The sequence below is a fragment of the Papio anubis genome, chromosome 12, assembly GCF_008728515.1.
Source record: "Papio anubis isolate 15944 chromosome 12, Panubis1.0, whole genome shotgun sequence".
Classification (NCBI taxonomy): Eukaryota; Metazoa; Chordata; class Mammalia; order Primates; family Cercopithecidae; genus Papio; species Papio anubis.
This window is the reverse complement of record NC_044987.1, coordinates 70922083-70937903: the sequence shown is the minus strand read 5'-3', so window position 1 is coordinate 70937903 and position 15821 is coordinate 70922083. Positions and strand designations below refer to the sequence as shown.

The window sequence follows — 15821 nt, the reverse complement described above, 5'->3', positions numbered from 1 at the left end:
AGCATAGCTCTTTATATCCTGCTCTCTGCATTTTTTCCCCTATCAACAGTTTCTTGCTTTCAGAACTCAAAATGCTTTGGGGAGCTTTGCAAAAATTTGCTCCCAAATCCTGGGAAAGTGTCTGTTTTCTCATCTCATCTCCCTCTCTCTGAATATTTATAGTTCTGGATAGAAAAGAGCTGCTTTGATTTCTCAGAATAGTTTCCACAAAAGTGTGGTGCTGGGGAGGCAGGGCTGGGAGGAGAGAGTGTTAGACTTGGCATTGAAAAGCTTGGGTTTGAATCCCACTTTCTGGTTGTGTGTCCCCCACCACCGACCACAAGCTAGCCTTAGGCTTTGAGCCTTAGTTTCCTCACTTGTGACATGAGGATGGAGTGATAGTCAGAGGAGATGATACAGCCCTCTGCTTGCACCTAGAAGACACTGTAAATGTCAGTTAAATGTGAGCATTTAAATCCTTTTTCAGCTTAAGTGTTCAAACTCACAAGTTGGAAACTACTTGGGGCCCTTCATGGTGAGGCTTCCAGCTGGAAGGCATCCAGAAACCGTCTTCAGAGTAATGCAGTTAAAGGCAGCAGACCCTGTCTGTCCAGATCTCGGCTGTTCCTCTACCAACAGGCCTTACTTAGATGACTGGAGCAAAGCTTCCGGAAAGAAAAGACTGCAGGCGGAGCTGAAGTTGCCCTATGAGAACGAAGCCAGGAAGAGCCAAGTCTCTTGACCCGGGGAGGCGCAAGGTGAACAGCCGCATTCTGGCTTGGGGAGGACGCATTTGGACTGCACCAGGCAGCTGGGCCCACTGCAAACAGCTGTTCCTCCACTGCTCGAGGGCACTCTGTGTGGTGTGGTGGGGGGTCACCTCCTGGGCTGGAGGAGCCTTGTTTGCAGGGTGGGGGTGGAGGTGTATAGGGAAGCTGTGAAGCAAGAAACATCAGGACCAAGTTGGCAAATTGTAGAAGGCACAGAGAGAAAGAGCACATGTTGGAAGCATGTGGTTCCTGGGAGTCTCTTCCAATCTGCAAACTTCAGGGCTGTGGGGGTGCTGAATGAAGCCTGAGGCAGGGTGATGGGAAGGGAAAGCCCAGGCCTCGAGCTAGGCAGATCCCAGTTCAAGTCTTTTTTGCCTCCTTCCTCCATGTGACCTGGGTTAAATAGCTTCTCTCAGCCTTGAGGTAGCATCATTAAAATGGGGATTGAAGGCAGAGCACTTTGTGTTTGGAGGAACTTAACACGTGATTGAGCCTTTCTCCCTCTGGAATTTCATGATATGTAATATTTTGTTTGCTCCTCTGCTGACTTGCTTTGCTATTTGTAGACGTCTGCGTGGTGCCTTAAAATTGTGCTGTGCTGTGGGGTTGCTGGGGTAGGAGGGAGGTTTGATGGTGATGGTGGTGGTGGTGGGTGTTGCTAGGACAACTCCTGAAGCCCCAGTTCTGTGTACTTGAAGGCTCAGGGTCTAGGGGAGTACTATGGGTCAAATCATGTCTCCCCTAAAATGATATTTTGGAGTCCTCAACCCTAATACCTCAGAATGTAACCTTATATGGAGATAGAAACTTTATAGAACAAATCAAGTGAAAATGAGGTCATTGGGGTGGGCCCCAATCCAATATGACTGTTGTGTACATCCAAAGGGGAAACATGGACACACAGACAGACACACACTGGGGGCAGATGAAGTGAAGAGACACAAGAAGACAGCCAGCCAGAAGCCAAAGAGAGAGCCTGGAACAGATCCTTCCTCACAGCCCACAGAAGGAACCTATCTTGCTGGCACCTTGATTGTGGACGTCTAGCTCCCAGAACTGTGAGAGAATGAATATCTGTTGTTGAAGGCACCCAGTCTGCACCACTTAGTTACGATAGCACTAGCAAACTAATGCAGGGAGTCATCCGACACCTCTAGTAAAGACAAGGGGTTAGGAGTGTGGTTTATAGACCGGAAGGCCTGGCTAGAGCCCTGCCCTGCACTCACTCACTGTGTGACAATGGGCAGGTCCCTTCACCCCTGTGAGCCATGGCCTCCTGGTCAGGGTGCAGAGGTACTAATACCTGTCCTCCTGTGGATCTGTGGTGAGGTGAAATGGGAGGGTGTGTGGTGATCATTACTATTAGTTCCCTTGCCCAGTTCTCGTCTTCGCTTTCCAAGTAGGCAGCCTCCCCCTTGTTGGTTCTGCCCAATGGGCCACTCCCTACCCCACTGCTTGGGAACCCAGGATTTCTGGAGGCAGGACCTGTTTCCCTGGGAAACCACACCCATCACACCTGGAAGACTTTGGGGAAGATCGCTGGGCACAGTTCTGCACTAAAGCTGGACCAGAAAGGGTTTCCTCAGCTGTATACTTTTGGGATGAATTAATGAAGTTAACCAGCCTTTCCTGGACATCTATTTTTTAGCTGACTCTGCTAGGCATTTTCACATTTGCTTTCTCACTCAATCCTTAACACAATCCTGTGAAGCAAGCATTATTACACCCATTTTACAGACTGGGAAACTGAGTGTCACAATGCTTAAGTAACTTCCCCAGGTCACCTGGCTTATACATGGTAATTCAGCATTTGAATCCAGAATTATATGATTTCACATCCCTCCCTTTCCCTATAACATAGTGCTTCATTTGGAGAAGTGTTGGTTTTCTGTTCCGGAATATGGATTTGCCTGGGTGGCGTTGCGAGTGGAAGGTAGAGAAAGGCCTCCTGGATTTCTGTTAAGAGAAGGTGGCTAGGCTCAGAGGGAGTTTATTTCCCTTTTCCCTCCCCTCCCTTCTCAGCTCCCTGAAAAAGGCACCTCGCAGTTTGAGCGGCTGCTGTTTCTCATGGATTTTTAATAAAGATGATGAATGAACCAAGAATTGATAAGAAAAGGCAAATGGTATTTGGGTTATTCATTGTTCTAGTAAAATGTATTTTTCACTGCAGGTCTTAAGTGACTTTTTCGTTAAAATGCCATCAAAGAAAGAAAAGGTTAAATAAAATGAGTTTTCCATGGCAGAAGTGTGGACCAAGGGGCCTCTGCAGGACAAGACCCTGGGGCAGCCAAGTGCTAGGTTTTGCCACTCCCTAGTGGCAGAGTTGTGGCACATTCTGCCAACAACACCCTTCTCCCAGAAAGAGGGCTAGAAGAGCAATTCCTCAAAAAGGGTCTGGCAGGAATCTCAGTAGTTCTGCTCCCTGGAGGCCTGATGGGGTCTGAGGGCCCAAGAAAATGGTCTGTTTCAGCCCTGATAAGGTAGGCAGGCACACAGAGCTACCCATGACTGCTGGGCTGGGGTCAGTACCCTGTGTGGTGAGCTGCCCTCCTTATCCTGCACAACCACACCTGCCGTGATGCCTGTAGCCAGAGGGGTTGTGTCCAGAGCTGTGTGGGGACAGGGCCCTTCCAGCTGAGCTCCTTGCCAGCTCTGAAAGAGGCTTCTTCCATAGGCAGGACTCAGACAGTTGCACTGGTCTGATGTCCCCAGGGAGATCTGCACGTTCCCAGCCTTACAGACATTGGGCACGAATGGGTGAATTGCCTTCCACATTAAGGATATTTTGTCTTTCTGAATCTGCTTTGAGCAAGTGTCTCTATTGTGATTTGAAGAGATCTTGTCACAACTATTTTGTTTCATTCCATTACCTCCCATCTCATCCCACCCCATCCTATCATATCCTGTTCTGTTCCATCCCAACCCATCCCATCGTATCTCATTTTATTCCATCCATCCCATCATATCTCATTCTATTCCATATCCTTCCACCATCCACCATTCCTTCCATTCCATCCATCCATTCCACCATCCATATCCATCCATTCCATTCCATTCCATTCCATCCCTATCCATCCATATCCATTCCATTCCCATCCATCCTTCCATTCCTTCCATCCACCATTCTATTCCATCCATCCATCCATTCTTCCATCCATCCATTCCATTCTTCCATCCATATTCCTTCCATCCTTCCATCCATATCATTCCATCCATCCCTTCATCTCATTTTATTCCACCCCATCCCATCATATCTCATTCTATTCCATCCTATCCATTCCTATTCTATCCATCCCATCCCATTGTATCTCATTCTATTCCATTCCATTCATCCCATCATATCTCCATTCTATTCCATCCCATCCCTTCATATGTCGTTTGTTCCACCATCCATCCATTCCATCCCATCCATTGTCCATTCTATTCCATTCCATCCATCCCATTCCATCCATCCTTCATATCTCATTTCATTCCACCATCCCCATTCCATTCTATTTCCATCCTTATCCATTCATTCTATCTAATCCATCCATCATATCTCATTCCATTCTCCATCCATCCATGTCCTTTCCATCCATCCTGTCCATTCCATTCCATCCATTCTTCCATCCTTCATTCCATCCATCCATTCCATCCATCCATCCATTCCATTCTATCCATCCATCCATTGTCTCATTCCATTCCATCCATTCCATCATATCCCATTATATTCCATCCATCCCATCCCATCCTATCCCATTCCATCATATGCCATTCTATTCCACCCCATTCCATCATATCTCATTCTATTCCTATCCCATCATATTCCATTCTATTTCATCCATCCCATCATATCCCATTCTGTTCCATCCTATCCTATCCCATCCCATCTCATCCCATCATATCCCATTCTATCCATCCATCCCATCATATCTCATTCTATTCCATTCCATCCCATCATATTCCGTTCTATTCTATCCCATCCCATCCCATCCTATCCCATTCTATTCCATCCCATCCCATCCTATCCCATCATATCCCATTTTATTCTATTCTATCCATCCCATCCCATCATATCCCATTCTATTCTATTCTATTCTATTCTATTCTATTCTATTCTATTCTATCCCATCCTATCCCATCCCTCTCCATGCCTTAAACACTCATGAGACTGTAGATAGTGTCAGGTCCTGTTCTAAGTACTGGGGAAACAGAGATGACCAAGACTCAGCCCTGCTATTATAAAGCTCCCCGTATAACAAAAGAAAGAAGCAGACAGTTGGTGTGTGATGCAAACAATAGATGGAGAGACTAGGCACCCCTCTCCCGTTTCCCCCAAGCTCACCCCTGCATATTTACCTGGGGAAGAAAGGTGGCTCGAGGAGAATGTGAGAGTGGAGGGGGTGGTCAGAAGAGGCTTCTTGGAGGTGACTATTGGGTTGAATTTTCAAAGAGTGGATAGTAGTTTGCCAGGCAAACAGCAAATCTCCATACTGGCACTTAAATACAACTTGATAGGTGCTGGGCCACATTCCCAGAATTTCACATATATTAACTCATCTACTTCCCCCTTAATAGCCTGTGAAGGAGGTGCTGTTATTTATCACCTCCATTTTCCAAATGAGAGAGCAGAGGCATGGTGAAACACTGTTTCTGAAGTGGTTGAGTTGGAGCTGGAGCTCCGGCGGACTATGGTGCTCACTCCTGTGCTGTGCAGCCTCTCTGGCAAGGTGGGGAGACACTCCAGACTAGAGGTGAGAAGTGATACTGTACTTGATCATAAGGGCAGTAAGTGAGGGCTCCAGTAGCCACTCCTCCTGGAGTGCAGATATTATTTTCTCTATGAACGAAGTCCCCTGAGCTAAGCTCTTACCCTCTGAGACCCAAGGTGAAGGGGCAGGAAGGGTTGCCACCTTCCCCCACCTCCAAAGTGCTTTCCTGGCCAGGAAAGCTGGGGAAATCCAGCATTGTGTCAGAAGAGGGGAGTTTCATCCCAGCCCTCTGGCTGCAGGGGCTCCCAGCCAGGAAACTCTGAGCCTGGGCTGGACTTTCCATCCCTGATGCTTCTAAAGAAGGGTGGAAACACTGCCTGACTCCAAGCATGAAGCAGGGCTATTCCTGTGTAGCTTGCCTCAGGCCTTGGACACACCCAGGCTCCACCTGCAGGGACAAGTGCTGTGCCCTCCGCAGAGCTCAGCCTCACCCTGCCTGACACCTTGCGCATATGTGAAGCACACACACTGAGGCATTTGCAAGCATTCAGCGGTAGGACTTTAGCCATTTTTTTCCTTACTTGTCTTTTTCGAGAGAAAATCGAGGATCCCATTGCATCTGTTACAAGGTATTGCCTTTTCTCTATTGTAAGATTTGTCGTTGATTTAATCATCATTTTGCAGAGGGAAAAAAAAAAACACTACCACATTAAGAGTACACATTGATTGTAAGATTCACCATCAATCACCATTTCAACAACATTGCAATGTAAAAGAGAAATGGGGATCTGAGAATCCAGGGGCGATGGTATTTTTCTAAACATCTTGTGGCAGGGGGAGGATATGTGTGTGGGGAGCTTATCCAGGAAGGTTGGCCCTGACTGATACTGGTGAGGGCAGGTGGCGGAGGTGCGCGCCCATCCACCCTTGCCTCACTGCCTTCAGTTTCCATCATACAGTTCCACTTTGGGGACATTTCTAGTAGCTCAAAAACACTCACAGCTGAATTCATTCTTCGGTTGAATTTGACAGATAATCAGCTTCTGCTTCAAGCTGGGGAAATGTCAACTCAGTGGACATACACGGACCAGCTGCGATCACCAGGTATGTTGGAGCATCCTTGTGGTGGCTAGATGGTAATGAGTGCCAGCCATGTGGCGTGAGGGCACCTGGCTCAGAGTCAAGGGAACTGGGCTGTAATCCCAGCAACCTCAGATGCCATTGCTTTGCTTCTCCGGGTCCCCAATTCCCCTTCCGTATAGTAGGGATGCAAACCCATAGCCATAGCAGCTGACAGTTATCAAGGGCTAAGCGTGTGCCATACAGCATTCTGTGTGTCTTTAAAGTACAACTCATCCGATCCCCACAGCAACCCTAGGAGGGAGATATTTTTATCCCTATTTTTCAGATGAGGAAACTGAGGCACAGGGTTGGGTCCAGAGCTGAGTGGGGACAGGGCCAGCTGAGTTCCCTGACTGACAGCTCTGAGGGAGGCTTCTTCCATAGGCAGGACCCAGAGAAAAAGCAATTTAAGAAATTGAGTAATTTCTCCAAGGTCACACAGCCAATAAGTGGCTGAGACAAAAGTTGAATCCAAGCTCTCTGATTGTAGGGTTTATGCTTTTAAAAATGAGGGTACTACCTTACAGCAATAATTATTGCATTTAAAAAACCCACCATAACCATGTAAAAGTGAATATAACATAGAACTCCAATACTGAAACATTAAATGGCAATCTTTCTGTTAAACAAGAATGAGACTCAGAGACTCTCCTACTTGCAGGGATCTGGAGGCACCTCTGTGACACCCTGGAGTTCCTAAAAACAGCGTAAAGACAGCTAGACTGAACAACCTCATAGGGTGTGACACCCTGGAGTTCCTTAAAACAGCATAAAGACAGCTAGACTGAACAACCTCATAGGGCCATCCAGTGTGCAGTGTCCTGTGTCCTGAGACTATCTGGGAAAGACCCAAGGCCTGGCATGGGGGCCTTACTGAGACCCATGGGTCTCCTAGGCAGACTAATGTTATGGTACCTCTTTATATTCTTGAGATATTTGTTCAACATTTTCAACATTTATTTGCTGAGGACAGAAAAATTGATTTTCTAATAATAAGATCTGTACACCTTTAAAAAATGTTCTTTAGGCTATCATATGCACTGAGCATAACGTTTGAACTTGTTTGGGGTTGTAGTTTACTGCACATTTTTCTGTTGCTCATAATTGGATAGCATTAGCCACTCCTATTAGCTAAAGATAATGGTAGTGTAGATTGACACATCATAAAATGTTTGTTCCCTGCAAATAGCCCTGTATGCTGCTTTCTTGTTTTCAGAATTTTAGCCAGTAGCTGGCATCATGAAGTTTGGTTTGCAGAGTTGCACAGTCTGTAGTTGCATGGCACAACTTCATTTGCAAACTGCAGAAATACTCAACAGAGGTAGGAAACTGCAGCCAGTGAGAAGTCAGATTTTTGTATTTAGTTTTACTTTTACTCAAGGGCACTATCTTGCACAGAAGCGAGACTAACTCACTTTTTGTGAGTTTTGTCTATTGCATAATTGCCCCTGGATATCTGAGTTGCCAGTGCCATGTTGGCGAATTACCCCAGTGCAATCCCTAGACGTGGCACTTCAGGCTACTGTCAGGGCTGCCCAGTATAGGGCACAGGGTGTGTTCTACAAAATTCTAGGGGTACACTACAGTGTGAATGGTACCCCATAGAGTTTTCCAGGCTGCACAGCCCTGATGGCTGACGCCTTAATCAAGCGATAGAGTTTGACCTTCACTCCTTAAGTTTACCCCAACTTTACGTAGTAGGAACGCTGAACCCATTTCTGCTTCCACCTCACGGTGTATATTCGGGCAACAAATGTCTCCCTTCTCTGGGTCTTAGTTTCCTCTGTGAAACCTGAATTGTTTATACAAGGTCCCACCAGTTCCACATGATTGTTTTGCTTTATCCATGAACTTGGCGCTGATGGTCTGTTGATTTCTGGTGTTGGCTTAAGTGTGGTCTAGGTTAGAGGACTGAGAGGAAATAAGGGAAAGCAAACCAGATCAGTGTCCAGATGATCCTGCTCTGCGTTCTCGTGAGACCCCAGCCTCTTTCCTGATATGTGCTTGAGGTCTTTGGAGAAGATTCCATGTCTTTGAGACAGAGTCCACTTGGTCTGGTAGAGATGCATCCCCAGCTAGGCTGTTCCACCTGGTCACAGGCATACCTGAGGAGGCCCCTAATCCGAGGAGGCTCTGGCTGAGGGAGGTGCACCCTTGCAGGAAGGCTTGAGCATTACTTGCTTCCCTGGTAATTCTGTTAAGGAAATGAGGAAAGTCTGACAGGACGTGTCTTTAGTGGGTGTTTCAATTTCCTAGCGTTCTGTAATAAAGTACCGCATAGTGGGTGGCTTAAAACAACAGGAATTTATTCTCTCATAGTTCTGGAGGTTAGAAGTCTAAAGCCAGGGCATTCAAAGCCAGGTTAAAGTCCGTAGCCAGGGCCCAGGAGAGCTTTGTCACAAGAGACTCACGCCAGACCTGTGTTTTAAGCTGCACGCCCGCTGACACGTGGCCACTCCTGGGCTGATGCTGTCGCAGTCTGAGCTCCTAAGCACTGGAGCGTGGATTAAGCCAGAGTTGGGGAAGATAAGAAGCCTGTTCCTGGCGAACGTTTACACTGTGTCAGGAAAATGCTCTTGAGTTAGATCTCCTGAAAAAAGAGAACCCTGCAGCCTGTTGGCTGCCAGAGAGGGCCTGGGTCCTTGGCAGCTTGGCTGGCATGAATGGTGGGGTGGGTAGGCACCCCCGCCCTGAGCAACCCATCACGGATCCTGAGCAGGACTCACCATTCAGTTCTTAGTTCAAGTCCCAAAGACTCCGAGTTTCTTAGCTTCTTTGAGTGTCGATTTCCACATCTGCAGAATGGCAGTAATGATAGACACTTTATTGGGTTGTTGGTAAGATTTAATGAGACCACGATCTCAAAGTGCAAGGAAGGTGCCTGCAAGAGTAGATTCAGAGATTCTGTGTTTCCTTCCCAGGAGGCTGTGCAGGACCAGCCCTGTTGCCCCGCTCCGCCTGTCTGCTCCCTCCGGGATCCTCAGCCCCTGCTCAGGGACCCTGGGCTCAGACAGACACTGTCGGAAACAGGCCCTGCAGTCCTGGAATCTGGATTCTCTTGCCTCTCCCCTGACACTTTCCATAAGTAGAGTGTCTAGGGGAGAGCTGGCTGTGTGTGAGCCATGTGAGGGAATCAGCCACAGTTCTTCCAACACAGCTGGTGAGATAGCGCCAGTTCCCAAAGGATGTTCCGTGGAACATCAGTTCCATGCCAGGCTCTGGGGAATAGAGTTCTGTGAACAAATACATTTGAAAATCTGTATCAGGAATGACCTAAATACACATTAATCACACTAAAGGCTTGGAGACACCTTCTAGTAAGAAAGCCTGGTTAACTTTCAGGGTGTCTTCAATGAATTTCATTTCAGAAGTTTAGCTCCCCATTCCTCCCCCTCAATTTTTTTTTTTTTTTCATGTAACACTTGCTGACAAGCACAGGTAATGTCTTTCACGAAAGACACGCTAGAAGTCACTCTGGAGACAGATTACAGGTGTCCCTGAGGTTTCCTGTGCCTCCCTTTCATGGTGGTCCCCCACTTCTCTCTGTGGCCCCCTCTCCACACAGTGATAATGCTTCTTCCAGAGCCAGTGGCTCCTGGAAAAGAGGGCCAGGCTGTGGCAAAGGGGAACAAGCCCACTGAGATGTAAGGAAGGGCGTTGGCAGGACTAGGAGGTCACAGCCATGGCTCCAGAGACATTGCTGTCCTCGCAGGTGCTTGGGTGCTTGGTACTAACTGGTCCGCTAAGCGGAGTGGGGAAGAAGCCACGGAGGGTGTGGTGACCACCTGGAAGGACGCATCGCTCAGCAGAAGATTGATTCCCCTTGCCTGTAACCGGCAAACCCTTTTGTAGTTAGGAAGTGCTGCGCGGGGGCCAGCAGTGCAGAAGGGGAGCAGTAATCAATGTATAATTATGGAAGTATCAGGCAGACAGAGCCCGAGCCGCTCGTGTCCTGTGTGGCAAATTCTCTGGCGCTGCCTTAGGGATGTGCCCATGCATTTTCTAAGAGTTAAATGGATTTCTCAGCTTCACTGCGGACTTGCAATCAGGGACATGGCAGGCGACCTTGGCACCCAGCTGCGGGTGACTCAGCTCAGTGGTAAGTGAAACTTAAAGAGAGGACCACTTGGAAGGGCTCCCAGGGGCAGCTGGTTAGCAGTGTCTGCCATTGGGTGGGAATTGTGGGGGGGCTGGGGGGAACTTGGTGCTTCTCAGTCCTCTCCACACTTCTCCTTTCCATAAAAGGCCTTCCCAGGGACTCTCCCATTTCTTCTTCAGTGAGTTTTGAAGGCATTTTCCCTCCCCTGATTGCCCCTCCTGTCCACTCCATGGAGGCAGGACCCAGATCTTGGATTCCTTCTGGCTCGTGGAACTCTGGGAGAGGCAGGCAGGGAGGGGGTGACAGAGGCCTGGGTCCCGTCCATGCCCTGGGACAAGGCGGGAGATGTGGAGGTGGGCTTTGCAGGGGCAGCCTTGCTGACTGGCAGTGGCTTGGTTCCAGTCGTGGCTGGCGCCAGGTGCTTGACTGGGAAGGCAAAGTATACATAGATAGGTCTTCTGAAATCCTGCAGCGGGTGTGAAGGTTTACTCAGGACCTCAGCGCCCAGTCCTGGTAGCATGGGAAGATACTAATCTGGAAGCAGGAAGAGGTGAGATAAAGAAAGGAAAACTAGGCCAAACTTCAGAGTGGTTCTTGAACTTGAGAGTAAGTCGGAGTCACCTGGAGGGCTTGCTAAAATGTGGATTGTTGGACCCCACACCCCAGTTTCTGCTTCAGTGGGTGTATCATTTGGGCCCCAGAATGCATATCTCACAGGTTCCCAGGAGAAGCTAATTCTGTTGGTCCTGGGTGAATAACTTGAAAACTACTGATCTAGATTAAACTCACCCAAGAAAGCAAAGCCCAGGGCTGTGACCCTTGGATGGGAAGCTGTGGCTCCTGGCAAACTGCTGATCTCAGTCTGGAGAGGCTCAGGAACGTGGGTGGGGTGTCAGTGGCTGGGCGTGGAGCAGAGTTCTGGAGGTGAGGTGAGGCTGGGACCTGGTTATTTAATAAAGCAGGCTCTTGTCTTTCTTGAGAAAGGCTGACAGAATCATGCAGAAGCTAGAATGCTGGATTTAGCCTCTGGTCAAAGACAGGTCCTTTGCATAAGGGTGCGGGGTCTGTGGAAATCACTCTGTTCTTAGCAGAGTCACATCTCCCACTAACTTTGTCCACAGTACACCCCTGCTGTTGAGCCCTTACAAGGGCTGTAGGCTGACCCTGAAATGTTTTCTCATATTTAATTCCAACTCTGAGGCTGAGGTTAAGTAACTTGCCCAGGGTTTCATGGCCATTAGGAAGCTGGGCTGGGATATGAAAACTGTGCTGCCCATATGCTGTTTGCATTCACTCAATAGCCAATTGTCACACCTGTTGTCCCCCAGGCCCCATGCTGGGAGGTATCAAATGGGCCTGCCTTCCAGAAGCTCTTGGTCTTTTTGAGAAGGTAAAGGCAGACAAAGATAACTTTGATACAACATGATGAGTGCTAATGTGGATGTCTGAAAGAAGGGGGCAGGGGGACAGCTGGAGGAGTTTCTAGCTTTTTTGGGGTCTTGGGCTCCCTTCCACATTTTGGCCTGGCAAGTGAGGGAGTAGGTGACCACAATTCTCACATGCATGGCTCACTGCCTGGAAACCCTGCCTCTTGTTGAAGACCTGCGTCTCCAGAGGGCCTATGGCTGCTTTCTCCTTTTTCTTCTTTTCAGTGAATACATTATCATTTTTGTCAGGCCTCTGAGCCCAAGCTAAGCCATCATATCCCCTGTGACCTGCATGTATACATCCAGATGGCCTGAAGCAACTGAAGATCCACAAAAGAAGTGAAAATAGCTTTAACTGATGACATTCCACCATTGTGATTTGTTTCTGCCCCACCCTAACTGATCAATGTACTTTGTAATCTCCCCCACCCTTAAGAAGGTTCTTTGTGATTCTGCCCACCCTTGAGAATGTACTTTGTGAGATCCACCCCCTGCCTGCAAAACATTGCTCCTAACTCCACCGCCTATCCTAAAACCCATAAGAACTAATGATAATCCCACTACCCTTTGCTGATTCTCTTTTCGGACTCAGCCCGCCTGCACCCAGGTGAAATAAACAGCCGTGTTGCTCACACAAAGCCTGTTTGGTGGTCTCTTCATATGGATGTGTGAGACAGTTTTCCTTTCTAAAATTCTTATTGCAGCCCAGGAAATGGGCAGTAACCTGGTGGCTCTCCCAGTTGGCTCTCACCAACTTTCCCAAAACCTTCGCCTGCTGTGTTCTCTCCATGGGAGTAAGCTATCACAGCCACCCAGTCTGAAATTAAGGTCACTGTACCCTTGATTTCAAGGAAGCTCAAAGATGCTAAAGACCTTGGAAATTTCTGGGCTTTGGGAATCTGTTTCCACTCCATGACTTCAGAGATGACCTCAAGCACTAGAGGTTCTAATGGTGGAGGAGAAGTCATGGGGTTTGAAGAGGGCAGGCTAAGGCAGTGGTCTTGACGCCAATTTGTCCTTTTTCCTTCAGGGGAGGGTGAAGAACACCTTGTTCTATGACAGATCTCTGTTGCATAAGAAAAAAAATCAGGTGTGGCCCACATATAAGTGGATAGCAACTTTATTTAGTTTACTTTTCCTCAGAGAGAAATATAGAGTATTGTGCTGACCCACTTAAAAGAAGTTTATTCTTTATATAAATAAAGTGAACTTGTTATAGAGTATCTGAAAAATGTTTTTGGTTATTTTCTTTTGGTCTTTTTTTTTTTTTTTTTTTGGTCCTGTATAGAGTTTCAGTTTTGTATCCAAAGTTGGATCACCCACTAAAATGTGACTGCTTCAGAGTGATGTTGCATCTTCCCCAGGAAAAGTGAAATTCCCCCATTGCACACCTCACTGTGTGTTCCTCTTCCTCTCCATGCTGCTTATTGCAATAACAATTAAATCTCTATGAAGACAACTATTCGCTTAATTGTGTAACTCCCCTGGAACTACAGTATTCAGGATGGTAGCTACTAGCCACATATGGCTGTTTACTTTTAAATTAGGTGAAATTAAAGAAAATTAACACTTAGCTCCTCTGTTTCACTAGCCACATTTCAAGAGCCACATATGGCTGGGTGACTACCATCTTGGACAGCGCAGATCTAGAACATTTCCATTAGAGAAAGTTCTGTTGGATAGTGCTGCTCCAGACAGTACACTCCCATGGCATGGGACTCCTGTGGTCCTTACCTGTCTGTGTCAGTGAGTATCCTATGCACTTGTAATCTGAGAATCTAGGGAAACTTCGGAAATGCTTTATTTCTAAATTATGGCCAATTAGAAAGAGGCAGATGGTGAGGAGAGAAAAAAAAGGCTTTCAGAAGAGCCCTGTGTGACAATGGTTGGGGGTGGGGGTTACACAGTTCTGGGCCTCACATGGCACAAGGGTTGGCCAAGATTCCGCAACTGCAGAGTGCTAAAAAAAAATCAATGTGTCTAGTTGGAAAACTGTGGGAATGGGACTGCCTTGAAATCCCCTTGCATCATTTTCTGAGAGGTCCGAAGCATGGAAGCCTTTGGGGAAGAGGCGTTATCAACCTGCTCATCCAGGAGACTAGATCCCAGGGTGGGCTGTAAGCTATCATTGTGGTCTAGACACTGTACCCTGTGTTTCCACCTGGACTGGGACAACTGGTGCCTGTTTTCTGCAGGAGCTCAGAGCTGAGCAGTCCCTGCCCCTGTGTCTTACCTGCTGGATGCATTGGTTTGTAACATCCTGTAATGCTGCTTGATTCTCTGCTCTCTAGAGCTGCCATCGGAGTCCTGTCCTGGAGGCACAGGCTGCCTTTTCAATGGCATCTGCCACTATATAATGTGAGCCTTCCTCAGCTCCAGTGGGGTCCAGTGGCCAGATCTGGGTGGCTGGCAGCTTGGCTTTTTGAGAAAGCAAATCAATCAGGACAGGCCCTTGACTTTGTTTCCCCAGCATGCCTTCCTCCCCTCTTCCACCCTTCTTCAGGCATAGGCTCAGTAAGGAAGGGAGCAAGTCTACAAGGATATTTGAGTGGTTTAGGCTGTCCTCCAGAGTGTCAGGGCAGGGGAGGGCAATGCTTAGGGTCCCAGCCCAGCCACTAGGGTTGTAGCTAGAGCAGTTCAAAGAAGGTTACCTGGAAACCACTACTTGAAATAAACACCACCTGTATGCAATGTGGGAGAGGAAATGGGGATAGTGGGAAAGAGTTGTAGGCCAGAAAAGCTAGCCAGTGGAAATCAGACTGGAAGGTCAGGCCAGATAGAAGGGTGGAGAAGGACTTAAGGACCAAGGTGTCCTGTGCCAGTGCCAACTTCTTACAAAGGACTGGGGCCAATTATTCCATTTGGATGGAAGCAGCCCCAAGCATGTGGGACAGAACGGTCTCATGAGCAGTGCTTGGCAGTGATATAGATGAAGATGCCTAGAAGTGCAGACCAAGCTTTTTAGGTCATCAGCCATATCAGTTAGAATTAGGTTTAGCAGCAGGGACAGTATAATGAATGGCTTAAGCAAGATAGAAGTGTATTTCTCTCTCAAATTCAGGAAGTCTGGAGTTAAGCAATCTGGGACTGGTCTAGCTCTTCCAGGATCACAGGCCTGGGCCCTTTTTAGCTTGTTGCTGTCATCCGCAGCCCGAGCTTTCTGATTTGTGGTCTGAAATGGCTGCTACAGCTCCAGTCATTATGTGTGCGTTCTAGCCAGCAGGAAGGAGGATGGAGAAGCATATATCCCTTTTCTTTAAGGACAATTCTGAGGAGTTACATATACCACTTTCTCTTACATCCTACTGTCCATACTGTAGTTACATAGGCACACCTAAATTTAAGGGAAGCTGGGAAATGTAGTCTTCTTTCTGGGAAGCCACATGTCCAGCCATAATTTGGGTGTTCTAGCTAGCAGTCTCTGCCACGACAGTTAATATAAAGTATATTAGTATGAGTGAAAGTGTAGATGAAGCATCTGTTGTTCACCAGGAAAACATCTATTGTAATTAGCAAAGAAGTTTTGTATTTGTGTTGAATTTTCTGCCATCAGCATAGAGATCTATTCATTGAATTTACATGTACTGCCTTGGATAAGAAACTTTTAGCCTACAAAAGTGGAGCTGGTCAAGCTGGGAAAAGTGATAAATTGTGCATGTGTTTAGTCTTGTGTGCCTGAGGCTTACTGCATTCAGAACTTGTTTAGATGTGCAAAGTCATTATTGATGGAGAG

At 47.4% G+C, this 15821-nt stretch overlaps 1 protein-coding gene across 7 annotated transcripts in view; it reads left to right on the top strand.

The window, feature by feature from the left end:
• Window positions 1–15821, top strand: part of GALNT18 (polypeptide N-acetylgalactosaminyltransferase 18) — a 361437-nt gene that overhangs the window by 58532 nt on the left and 287084 nt on the right. For 5 of the 7 annotated variants that reach the window (XR_004177488.1, XM_017948633.3, XM_017948636.3 and 2 more), the window contains exon 2: window positions 6473–6544. The exons of the other annotated variants lie outside the window; for them this stretch is intronic. Coding sequence is in view for 4 of the 5 variants with exons in the window: in XM_017948633.3 (XP_017804122.1) it covers window positions 6473–6544 (72 nt within the window). In the remaining variant the exon portion in view is untranslated. The remainder of the gene's footprint in view (window positions 1–6472; window positions 6545–15821) is intronic. 7 annotated transcript variants of the gene reach the window in all.